This window comes from Synchiropus splendidus, chromosome 7 (genome assembly GCF_027744825.2).
Source record: "Synchiropus splendidus isolate RoL2022-P1 chromosome 7, RoL_Sspl_1.0, whole genome shotgun sequence".
Classification (NCBI taxonomy): domain Eukaryota; kingdom Metazoa; phylum Chordata; class Actinopteri; order Syngnathiformes; family Callionymidae; genus Synchiropus; species Synchiropus splendidus.
The window spans coordinates 5268000-5281201 of record NC_071340.1 but is presented as its reverse complement, the minus strand read 5'-3'; the positions used below and the strand labels follow the sequence as shown (position 1 = coordinate 5281201).

General features: G+C 46.0%; 1 protein-coding gene across 5 annotated transcripts in view; it reads left to right on the top strand.

The window, feature by feature from the left end:
* Positions 1–12938, top strand: part of LOC128762597 (transducin-like enhancer protein 4) — a 35333-nt gene extending 22395 nt beyond the window's left edge. For all 5 annotated transcript variants that reach the window (XM_053870940.1, XM_053870941.1, XM_053870939.1 and 2 more), the window contains 9 exons: positions 5520–5652; positions 6705–6895; positions 6986–7062; positions 7136–7385; positions 7456–7703; positions 8370–8517; positions 8624–8774; positions 9535–9611; positions 10144–12938. In XM_053870940.1, coding sequence (XP_053726915.1) covers positions 5520–5652; positions 6705–6895; positions 6986–7062; positions 7136–7385; positions 7456–7703; positions 8370–8517; positions 8624–8774; positions 9535–9611; positions 10144–10251 — 1383 coding nt within the window. In that variant the 3' untranslated portion in view covers positions 10252–12938. The remainder of the gene's footprint in view (positions 1–5519; positions 5653–6704; positions 6896–6985; positions 7063–7135; positions 7386–7455; positions 7704–8369; positions 8518–8623; positions 8775–9534; positions 9612–10143) is intronic.
* The last annotated feature ends 264 nt before the right edge of the window (positions 12939–13202 follow it).

Here is a 13202-nt window from a genome sequence, read left to right as displayed (position 1 = left end):
ATATTTTCATCAGACCTTGACATTGTCACAGTCATGCTGTAACGAATACGGAAGCAGGAGACTCAAATGCAGGTTGGGGATTAGAAGATGGTTATTTAATCGTGCTGAGCGGAAGGTTCTTCTGATTCCGTGGAGGAGATCCTGGACTAGTGGTTGAGGATCCAGGAATCCGGCTGTCCGTGCGGTGATGGTGCAGGAGGTGCAGGCAGTGGAGTAGGGGTTCAGGAGGTGCAGGCAGGCAGAATCTGAGGCAGAAGACACAAACTGAAAAGACTCTGACGATGCGTTGTGCAGGCAGAGATAAATTACTAACTATCCCGCTCGAGAACCAACCATGAAGGGTTGACGAACAGGCGAGGACTGGCAGGTTGGTCCGGTCTTTATGCCGTCAGAAGATTGGAGGCAGGTGTGAATGTGACGAGGTGGGTTGGGCGGTGACGTCAGCGGAAGAGGTTGTGACAGTACCCCCCCTCCGACGGACGCCTCCAGGCGGCCCACCGGGCATCTCCGGATGGTCTCTATAAAAGTCCTGTAGGGGAGTCGGGTCTAAAATGTTCTTCCGTGGAACCCAGCATCTCTCCTCGGGGCCGTATCCTTCCCAGTCCACGAGATACTGAACTCCACGACCACGTCTCCTGGACCGCAGGATACGCCGGACGGTGTAGGCTGGGTGGTCATCAATCATCCGAGGGGGAGGAGGGCTAGGGGTGGGAGTAGCCAAGGGGCTAGAAGAAACAGGCTTAATGCAAGAGACATGAAAAGAGGGGTGAATCCTGAGGGTTCGGGGCAGTTTAAGGCGGACCACGGTTGGATTAATAATCCTCAAGATTTCAAAGGGACCAATAAACTTGGGAGCCAGTTTCTTGGCATCAGTCTTCAGGGGGAGGTTCTTAGTGGAAAGCCAAACCTTGTCTCCAGGGCAATACTTGGGTGCTGTCTGGCGGTGGCGGTTAGTCAAACGCTCGTAACGCTTAGAAGTCTTTACGAGCGTGGAGCGAGCTCTGCGCCAGGTTCCCCGACATCGGCGGATGTGTGCCATGACAGAGGGCACGGAGATCTCCTTCTCCTGAGAAGGAAACAGCGGTGGCTGGTAACCATACAGACATTCAAACGGAGACATACCCGTAGCAGAAGAGACCAAGGTGTTGTGGGCATATTCGACCCATGGCAGTTGGGTTGACCAAGTGGAAGGCTGAGCCGAGATGAGACAACGAAGGGTTTTTTCCAGTTCTTGGTTGGCCCTTTCTGCTTGACCGTTGGTTTGTGGATGGAAACCTGAGGACAGACTAACACTGGCTCCAATGGCGGGACAGAATGCCTTCCAAACAGCTGAAGTGAACTGTGGACCCCGGTCTGAGACAATGTCGCTTGGCAGTCCATGTAGTCTGAAGACATTGCTCATAAGTAGGTCAGCTGTTTCTTTAGCCGACGGTAGGCTAGGCAACGGGAGGAAGTGTGCAAATTTACTGAAACGATCGATAACGGTTAAGATGACAGATTTTCCCTGAGAGATTGGTAACCCAGTAACAAAGTCCAAAGCTATATGAGACCAAGGTCAACCGGGAATCGGGAGTGGTCGGAGGAAGCCAGAGCTGGGTTGGTTGGAAGTCTTGTTACTGGCACAGACATGACAGGCGGAAACAAAAGACTTTGTATCCTGGTCTAGCGTGGGCCACTAGAACCTGCGCCGGAGGAAGGAGATTGTTCTAGTGACTCCGGGGTGACAAGTGAGTTTGGAAGAGTGGGCCCACTCTAACACTTTGGTCTTCATAGAGTCGGGAACAAAAAGCCTACCGGGGGGGCCATTGCCAGGATCTGGCTGCTGATGTTGGGCATTCTTAACTTCCTCTTCTATTGTCCACGTGACGGCAGCAGAGATGAAGCAGTTCCTGGGCAGAACGGTGTCAGGTGTCTCCAAAAGTCCAGTCTTCTCAGGGATACGGGAGAGAGCATCTGGCTTTGCGTTTTTGGACCCAGGCCTGAAAGTCAGGGAGAAATTAAAGCGTCCAAAGAAGAGTGCCCATCTGGCCTGGCGGGAATTCAACCTCTTTGCAGATTGTATATAGGCCAGATTCTTGTGATCGGTCCAGACGAGAAATGGTAGTTCTGCCCCCTCAAGCCAGTGCCTCCACTCTTCCAAGGCAAGTTTTACCGCTAATAATTCCCGATTCCCCACATCGTAGTTGCTTTCAGCAGGTGATAGGCGGTGAGACATGAAGGCGCAGGGATGTAGCTTACCATCTTCGGTGGAACGCTGAGAGAGAACCGCTCCGACCCCAACCTCAGAAGCGTCCACCTCGACCACAAATTGTTTTGATGGGTCTGGTTGGACCAGTATTGGCGCAGTAGTGAAGAGACGCTTAAGATTGGCGAAGGCAGCTTCAGCTTCAGAGGACCACTGGAAGTGTCTGGAAGTAGAGGTTAAGTGAGTGAGTGGAGCGGCGACCTTACTGTAATTCCGAATGAATCTCCGGTAGAAGTTGGCGAAACCAAGAAACCTCTGGAGCTGTTTGAGGTTGGAGGGAGTTGGCCAGTCGACCACTGCCTTCACTTTCTCCGGGTCCATCTTAACCTGGCCACCCGCAATGATATAACCAAGGAAGGAGACAGACTTGGAATGAAATTCGCATTTCTCAGCTTTCACGTAGAGTTTGTTCTCGAGTAACCGCTGGAGGACTTGACGTACGTGATTTCGGTGTTCTTCCAGATCCTTCGAAAATATGAGAATGTCATCTAAATAGACGAAGACAAACTGGTTTAACATGTCTCTTAAAATGTCATTGACCAGATGTTGAAAAACAGCTGGAGCATTAGAGAGACCAAATGGCATGACCAGATATTCAAAGTGGCCGAGATGGGTGTTAAAACCAGTTTTCCACTCGTCACCTTCTCTTATCCGGACCAGGTGGTAGGCGTTTCGAAGGTCCAGTTTTGTAAAAATGGTGGCTCCCTGAAGAACGTCAAAAGCCGAATTTATAAGAGGGAGAGGATATTTGTTTTTAATTGTGATGCTGTTGAGTCCTCTGAAATCAATGCAGGGGCGTAGACTCTTGTCCTTCTTTTCAACAAAGAAGAAGCCAGCACCAAGTGGAGAGACTGAAGGCCTTATAATGCCAGCTTCAAGGGACTCCTTTAGATAGCGCTCCATGGCCTCCCGTTCAGGGCGAGAGAGGTTGTACAAGCGAGACTTGGGTAACTGGGCACCTGGCAACAGATCAATTGCACAATCATAAGGCCGATGAGGTGGTAAAGATGTGGCTTTCTCTTTGTTGAACGCAGCTCTCAAATCTTGGTACTCAACTGGAATGAGAGACAGATCAGTGGTGTCAATGGTACAAGGAGGACCAAAAGTGGGAGGTAAAGCGGAGAGAAGACAAACTTTATGACAGTTTAGACTCCAACTTATGATTTTCTCATTTCTCCAGTCAATGTGGGGGTTATGTTTGAGAAGCCATGGGCGTCCAAGGATCACAGGCACGAATGGGGAGTCCAGAACATAAAAACTAATTTCCTCCTGATGGTTACCGGACAGCAGGAGGCGCACAGGAGCAGTCATACGGGTGATTGAAGCCAGGAGACGGCCATCTAAGGCATTTGCTTCAAGCGGTTCAGGGAGCGGAAAGGTCGAAATATTAAAGGTTTTCACGGTGTTGCCATCAATAAAGTTTTGATCAGCACCAGAATCAATGAGTGCAGACAATTTAAGTGACTGACCTTGGTGGGTTATGGTGACGTCAAACTTGGTGCGCGGACGGGGAGATTGTGGGAAGGAGGTGCGGCTCGCTAGGAGTCTCCCCGATTCTAGCGAGCCTGCCCGTTTAACGGACGGTGAGGACAGGTGGTTAAGAAGTGTCCGCTTATCCCACAATACAGACAGCTGTTGGACTGAATGCGACGGCGCCGCTCCTCCGGATCAATGCGATAACGCCCCAACTGCATCGGCTCTGAAGTGTCATTGGGCGGGGGAGCAGGTGTGCCTTCATCCTTGGGGGTGTGACCAATCGGAAGGAGCGATTGACGAGGCTGGGCGGAGACTGGGTTCGGCGTGGTTTGCTGCTGTCTTTGCCTCCTCCGCTCACGGTGGCGGTTGTCGACCCTAATAGACAGCGCAATTAAATCATCCAGGCTAGTGGCTTCCGGATAAGATACGAGGTGGTCCTTGACGGCTTCGTTTAGCCCCTGGTGGTAAACTGCCTGGAGCGATTCCTCTTCCCATCCCGCTTCGGCCGAGAGGGTCCGAAAAGCCACACTGTACTCCGCGACGCTGCGCGCGCCCTGGCGCAGCGTCAGCAGCCGTTTGGATGCGTCCTTACCCCGGACGGGATGATCAAACACCTTCCTCATCTCGGAAACAAAGGCGGAATAATGAAGCGCCGTCTCAGCTCCTCTCTCCTTCACTGCAGCCGCCCAGGACAGTGCGCTTCCGCGAAGCAGGCTCATGACGAAAGCAATCTTGGACCCATCAGAGGAGTAAGTGTATGGTTGTTGCTCGAAGACAATCTCGCACTGCAAGAGGAAGGATCGGCATTGACCCAGATCTCCGTCATACCTCTCAGGCGCAGGAACCCAAGGTTCGTGGAGCAGGTGAGGAGGTGGAGCGGCAACGGAATGAGTCGTAACGGCGGGCGGGTCGGAGACAATGGGTGGGTGAGGTGTTGGAGCAGTGGCTAACGGCGGGGTTAGCCCGTCACGCAGGCGGGCCACACTCACCGACAGTTCTCTGATGACCCCAACTAACTCTTCCAACGTTTGGTCATGTTGGCTTAAAAGAGCACCTTGAGACGAGACAGCCTTGCGCACAGCGTCCAAATCTGCTGAGTCCATCGTGGCCTGTTCGTTCTGTAACGAATACGGAAGCAGGAGACTCAAATGCAGGTTGGGGATTAGAAGATGGTTATTTAATCGTGCTGAGCGGAAGGTTCTTCTGATTCCGTGGAGGAGATCCTGGACTAGTGGTTGAGGATCCAGGAATCCGGCTGTCCGTGCGGTGATGGTGCAGGAGGTGCAGGCAGTGGAGTAGGGGTTCAGGAGGTGCAGGCAGGCAGAATCTGAGGCAGAAGACACAAACTGAAAAGACTCTGACGATGCGTTGTGCAGGCAGAGATAAATTACTAACTATCCCGCTCGAGAACCAACCATGAAGGGTTGACGAACAGGCGAGGACTGGCAGGTTGGTCCGGTCTTTATGCCGTCAGAAGATTGGAGGCAGGTGTGAATGTGACGAGGTGGGTTGGGCGGTGACGTCAGCGGAAGAGGTTGTGACACATGCTGCATACAGAAAATGTGCTCTAGTTACATTTTGTGGCTGCAGCAGATCATTAGATATCCATTCCTGGGCAGCTGCTAAACAATCCAAAAGATTCATGATTGAAGCTTTGAAGTTACCCACATCACATCAACGTTTATTCATTAAATATCATTATATTTACATTAAATAATTCACTGCAGCCAAGGCCAGACCGTCAGATACCAGATGTGCATTGTTTGACATAATGTCTGCTTATTCATTTTTGATACAGAATGAAAAATCCACAACGCCTGTGTCCAAGTCCAGTACCCCAACATCTCGTTCTGATGTCCCAACACCCAGCAGTACCTCCACGCCCAGCCTGAGGCTGGCCCCTAGTAAACCCTCCACAATAGAGACTCTTGGTAAGCAGTAGTTTCGTTGAGTTACCACAAAGTCATATAAATCCCATACAAGTCATATAAGTTTATTGCTTTCCATCATCCATAACTACTTGGTACAATTCCTGTTCAGTACCTAGCTCTTCAAATACCTGAACGCCAACTGACGGGCACAAACTGGGAACAGTGTAGCCCCTGCTTGAAGAGCCATGAACCAAAGGAACTTTTGAGAAGAATAAGTCAATCTACTTGAACATGTCGCCTGCTCACCATCATGTGGAGTGTTCACCTCTTCCATTGGAGAACTGTGCTACTCTGGATCTTGCCGAGTTTTCCACACGTCTTCAGAGAACAACACTGACAGATTAGGCTTGCAGACCTCAACGTAGACCACCAGATCTGAGACCAAGACCTGGGCCAAGACAGACCAAGTCAAGACCTAGGCCATTTGTCTGATTGAGTAGTCAAACTGAAAGCCAGTCAGTGCATCAATGTCATGGAACCCCAGTTGCATAAAATGAGCTCAAGTCAATAAAAATACAATAAAATACTTTTTTATACTTTTTTTGTCATGTAGCAAGAGATACAGAAATGGATATAGATAGATATAGAAATTCATAATGACAGAAGTATTTGTCATCTTTTAGTTCTTCTCTTTTACCTTTCCTTTAACAGTACCTTTGTCCACATCTATTCCTTCAACATTTATACAATATTCTATTACAGTTTTCATTTAATACCCGTTATCACCTTGTCTATCCATCTCTTTATTTGTCCACATTTGTCTCATCATGGGGCGCGCTCCTGGAGAACCTTTCTGCACTGATCGTCTTCTCAGGTCACGCCCTTCCCTTCAGAAGGGGTTGCGTTTTACAAAGGAAGGCCATTCTGCCCACCCACTTGGCAGCAAGTCCATGAATCTCTCTCAGTGCCAAGGCGTAGACTTAGAAGTAAACCCATAGTGAAGCCTGTTCGAGGACAAACCACGAATGTTTTTGGCCCTTATGTTATGGCTCATCAATATAAATGTCTGTTTTATTGTTGTATCTGTCTTTTATTTTTTTTTTTAAATCCAGCTCCTGGTCTGCGCACGCCCCTGGCAGTGCCATGCTCGTACCCGGGTCCATTTGGAATGGTTCCTCACCTCGCCATGAATGGAGAGTTGACTGGAGCAGCAGCAGCGGCGTACACTGGTCTGCACAACATCTCTCCGCAAATGAGCACTGTGGCTGCAGCAGCAGTCGCTGCATATGGTCGCACACAAGTGGTAACTCCACACCCACATCCCATAAAAAGACAGAAACGAATTGGTGAGATCTAACTGGTTGCTTCTTTGGCGTTCTTTCGTGGCTTGTAGGTGGGATTCGACCCTCATCACCACATCCGAGTTCCTGCGCTTCCTACTAACTTGTCAGGCATCCCTGGAGGAAAACCGTATGTTGCACTCTCTTTTTTTAACCAAACAAATCTAGCAGAAGTCATTCTAATGGCCTTCCTGCTTCTTCAGAGCTTACTCCTTCCATGTGAGTGCTGATGGACAGATGCAGCCAGTACCTTTCCCTCCGGATGCACTGATTGGTCCAGGAATCCCCAGACATGCGCGCCAGATCAATACCCTCAACCACGGTGAGGTGGTGTGTGCCGTCACCATCAGCAACCCCACACGTCACGTCTACACTGGTGGCAAAGGCTGTGTAAAGGTCTGGGACATCAGCCACCCTGGGAACAAGACCTCCGTGTCCCAGCTTGACTGTCTGGTACGTAGTCTTCTTATCTCATGTTCATCATGCTGAAGCAAATAATGAAAAGTGTGCCACCCTCCATCAGAACAGAGATAACTACATCCGATCCTGCCGCCTGCTTCCTGACGGACGCACTCTGATTGTCGGGGGTGAGGCCAGCACTCTCTCCATATGGGATTTGGCGACACCGACTCCTCGGATCAAAGCGGAACTTACGTCATCAGCACCAGCATGCTACGCTTTGGCCATCAGTCCAGACTCAAAAGTTTGCTTCTCTTGCTGCTCGGATGGAAACATTGCAGTCTGGGATCTTCATAACCAGACGCTAGTCCGGTAAGCACCTGAGCAGCAGAGATTATCCACTGGTGAAACTTGTTAATGAATGTAATTTACTAAGCTGTCAAGTGTCACGTGACTGTGGTTAATTTCTTAGCCAACATAAGAGGATGTGCCATTGCAGGACATCATTTTGCTGAGCAGTCAATATCTTAGGTTTTTCCAACCTGAAAATTCCATGGGCCCTCACAACTATCTTCATGTACTGTAGCTGACTGTCCTGCCTAGCAGAGAGGCTGTTGTTGCCTTTGCGGGGGGATCCCAAAGTGTTCCAAAATGCAGTTTTCTTCCTGCATGTACCTGATGGAGCTCCTGAGTGTCTGAAGTAATGCAGCAAAGGAATTAAGCAGGAGAGGTGTCCAGTCTTCGCAACTGTCTACCCTTCTTTAAGGACCACATTTTCCAGATACGGTAGATTAAAGACTGCATGGACCATGTCAGTCCTTGAGTGTCACCTGTGGGAAATGTGAGTGGTGGCAAGCAAACATCCTAAATGTGAAGACCTTTCCCCTGCACATTACGCTGAGCTGCCCCCAGTCTAACATTTAACCCTCTTCGCTCCAAAAGCTTCTCCCTACTCAGCGCTTGTAGTCCTGCTGAATGGAAGGTCCAACTGGGATAAAGTGTTTGAGTGGTTCCATTTTTCATTATGTTTTTGTGCAGGCAATTCCAAGGTCACACAGATGGTGCCAGCTGTATCGACATCTCTAATGACGGCACCAAACTCTGGACGGGAGGCCTCGACAACACTGTCCGGTCTTGGGACCTGAGAGAAGGACGACAGCTGCAGCAACACGACTTCACATCACAGGTATGCAGACTGTACATTATGAGTGACTTGAAGTAGTTAAGCATTACCTGATAGAAAAGCATAAGTACTGAGGTCCTTTTTTTTTTTTTAACTTGTTTCCTCGTAGATCTTCTCTTTGGGTTACTGTCCAACTGGGGAGTGGCTGGCTGTGGGGATGGAAAACAGTAATGTCGAGGTTCTGCACGTCACCAAACCGGATAAGTACCAGCTTCACCTCCATGAGAGCTGTGTGCTCTCACTCCGATTCGCACACTGTGGTGAGAAATCTGTCACCTTTGGAAACAATCCTTTATACCTCTTCCTTTCCTACAAACTTTAAACAATGAATGCCTCTTGTTGTGTTGGTGCTGCCATAATATAACAGTATGCAAGTTAACCAACTATGACAGTTGTTATACACACTACTGCACTCACATAAAAACTACTGTTCAATGAGTACAATAATAGTTACTAGTGATATCTGATGCTTCCAACAATAATTACAATCTCTACTACTACTAGTGTTTCTATTCATGATATGAGCATCCACTAGAAGCAGTACATACCTATAGTTCTCGTACTACCCCTACAACTTTAGCGTGATCCCAGTGAGCTGTTTAAAACTTATCCTACTGCTAAGAGCAGTGCCACCACATCCGTGCACCACCACTTGTACTACTACGATTACTTCCACTATCATTTACCACTACTACTGTGATTGTAGTACCAATAGAATGGATCTTACAGTCATCAGTAATTATTGTAAGCGCTAGTTCTACAGAAGGTATGTGATGTGATTGCAGTGACAATGTAAAACTACTAGAACTAGAAGATATGCAAAAGTATTAAACACAGGATTTTTTATGTTCTTGTGAAATATTGTGCTTTGATGTCACGGGTGAACCATCACAAGTTTGCTACATATAACCCTTACTTTCTGCTATGCAAACAAGTACTGCTGATTGGTTTTCAAATGTGGGATACATTTGAAATCTGAGATACTCCTCGTTGTGAAGCAGCTCTGTCGTTGGTTTGCAGGGAAATGGTTTGTGAGCACCGGAAAAGACAATCTGTTGAACGCCTGGAGAACTCCCTATGGAGCCAGTATATTCCAGGTAACTCTCTTTCCCTTTCCAGAGATTCCGTGTGGACATTGACATGCTTGTTAGCATTACAAAAATAATTTCCCCATATGATAATACAACTCAGCCCATTGTGCACACAATGAATGATGAACAAGTCCAGAGAAACTGCAATGTGTTGCGCTGCTGGTCACATGAATCTCTTCGTCACATCTCCTGTCGCTGTCATTCAGTCATATTGTATAGACAAAATAAAAATAGGGCAATAATATTGAGTAAATAAATGTGGATGGAATGTGCAGCATGGTGAAGGTGTGCGCTCACTTAATTGCCATTCGAGTTTGTTGTGTATCGTGTATTCACTTGGCGTAATGAGCATGTCCAACTTTCTGAATTCAAAATCTCAGTAGGACTTCAAAACGGTGAGATTTCAAAATCAAAGGATAATTTGTGAGCAGCTCTCCTCCACCTCAGCTGCCCCCCCCCCATCCTTGATGTACTATTTCCAATCTCAAAAGCCTTTTATTACATTCTCACACTTCTATTCTTTTGATTCCCTTGACAGTCAAAAGAGTCGTCCTCGGTGCTGAGCTGCGATATTTCCATAGACGATAAGTACATTGTCACCGGCTCTGGGGACAAGAAAGCCACCGTGTACGAGGTCATTTACTGAAAGCTCCCGTCGGGGGTCCAAGAATGTGGAAGCGCCTCTGCACATACCTTTCAGAGCCCACAGAACTTCTGGAGTTCTGAATTGGAAGTGGATCAAAACAAGCAAGCACAGATGTTTTTTTTCCCCTTGATGGATGGACCAAGAAGCTCAGCTAACATTCTGCAACACAGCCGACATTCTGAAGCTTTTTAATTTTGTGCCGCAGATTAAGTAAGGGAGTTATCTGAAGGCCAAAGAAACAAAACATTTGCTAATCATGGAGCTTTTTTTGCTTGACAAAAACTCATTATCTCCTCTTTTAAATTTAAATCTTAAGTCATCGTCTCCCAAACCACGTGTTGAAAAACCAATCCAAATGTAGCTACTTAAGATATCACACATCAAGCACTACAGCGGTGAATGTCTCTAATGTAACCACTATGCTGCAACTACAAAAACTACTACTGCACTTGTACTCCCTAAGATTAACTTGTACAGTACAATACTTCTTTAACTTGAATCATTATGATGCCAGTATGGCAATAACACTAACCATGTCGTACTTTGAGGACAGCTTATGTCACATGTCTCATTCCAAAAACCTTCTCTGATAATACAATAAGTATGATAACTGCTACATATACTGCAGTCACACTACAACAATATTGTAGCTGTAGCTAATCTCAAACTACCACAATTGCCAAAGTATATGCTAATACAACAAAATGTCAACACATGAGAAGTCTAATATGAATTAGCATCACAAATGCTGTAAAAGACTGCCATAACAAAAACCAAGATTCAACACTTAAAGTAATGCAAGAACTCTAGTGCTGCTGCTAAATTCTATTCCAAAACACAGAATAAAAACTATTCAACCATTTGATCTGAAATGCAGAAGTGCTTTTTGTGTAGCTTTGTCTTCATTATTTTTTTCAATTTCTGTCCTGATTTTTAATATTTACTGATAAATATTTCCTTAATTTGAGGCTAACGCTACAAACTCTGTGTATGAAGTGACTCTGATATATACAGTTGTGAGTCTTTACTACTGACAGGCTATCAAATTGGTACATTGTTGATGAGAGATCCGATGGCTTCATGTCTGGGTTTGTTATTTTGGTCTTTCTGTGTCTCTTGGACTTATGTTTGCTTGTAGAAACTCTGTGCCTTTATGCAGCCACAGCTTGTCCAGCTGGGGGTGCAACCGCACAGTGACATAAACAGTGCTTAATGATGGACTTTTATTGTGAGAATTCATTATCAACACAACATCACAAACAACACACAACATGTTGCAAAACTGTGCTTCTTTTCTGCTACTCTTTGTTCTGGTCCCAGAGAACACAGCGCTGTGGGGAGTCGTGAGACTTGTCATGATGTATGAGTTAGAGGCAGTTGCTCTAACAGAAAGACAAGAAGCAGAAAGAGAAGAGTCAGAGTTGAAGATGCTCAGGTTTTCATTGGGAATGACTATGAAGAACAACATTAGAAACCAGAATATCAGAGGGACGACTCATGGAGAAGTTAAGAGACAAAGTTAGGGAGACTAGATTTACTTTTTGGGGATGTGGAGAGTAGAGACAGGGAACCTGTTGGACAAAGAGTGTTAGAAATGTAAAGGAGAAACAGACAAAAAAGAGGATAGGTGTGAGTCTGGAGGATGCATGATAGACAATGCAGAAGTCTTCACTTCACCAAGTGTATTGACTGGAGAACCTTCCCTTACTGTATGAATGCATTTTGTTGTGATAATTTGAACATGTTTTAACTGTAAAAATTACATTTTTTTAGGTTCATTATTGGCATGTCAATAATGAGGAATTTTGTTTGAAATAAATTATTTGTTTTTGTCCTAATGAGGTTTATGAGATGTTTGCTTTAATCTGAGTGACATTTTAATTTATTTTAACTTTTTAAGTTTTTTCTAGTCCTTTATTGTTACGATCGACCGTTACGTTTTTCAGCATTTTTATTGTGATTTTTTTTCAGCTTTTTTCAGATTTATGAACAGATATTGCAGATATTTGTGTCATCTTTTTTATTCCATGAATACAATGAGGTGAATTTGTTGGTCTGTTCCATGTTCGAAATGCCGCCTGTGTTTCTTTAAGAGCCTTTTACTGAAATATAGGAAGCTGACCTGTGCTTGACTATATTCTTACATTTCAAGTTTATGGCCCTGTTGCTGATGGATGACCTCCAGAATAGTTGCATAAGTGGTCTGCCCTAGTTGTCATCACTTGACCCTGATACTCATTCGCACACTTGAAGTGATCTTCGCCGAATCAAAGAGGAAAGAAAACGACTTCCATCTGCTGAAGCAGCCTTTATGCCCACCACTCATAAGGTGCAATTTATCTGCTTGTGTATATATCTAAAAGGTTGCACTCTGCTTGTTGGACTCCCGAGAATCATTTTCTATGGCTGCACAACAAAAGGAAAGACACAGGATGGAAAACCACAAAGGTTCCCTGGCAGAGGTTGACAATGATTGGCTGACCTTGCTGTCCATCAAGCTTCATGTTAAGGAATGACTCTTCAATTCTATTTGAAATTACATTTTTTTTTTATGAATGAATATTCACGTTGGTATTTGATGGACCACTAGAACTTATATGTCCTGAGCCACCAGTGATGGACACACTCTTATTGCTTCACTTATGACTGAGGTGTGAAGTGTAAATTGTACACGTCTGTTTTTTTCTAGTTGGTTGTCCATTTTATTAAATTATTGTGTGAAATACTGCCTCTAACTCATGTTTGTTCTTGTCGTCTGTTAGAATTATTGGAAGCTCACCATCCGTGAGAGACTCAGATTAGAGCCATTGCTTCTCCATATAGAGGGAGGACATGCCGTGGAGTTCATGACGATCTATTCTACTGGAAATGCCTTCTTTTCATTTTCACTTGCTTAGTTGGCTGTACACAAGAGAAGACGAGTCTAGAGTTCGCCATCTGTTGTTGGAACA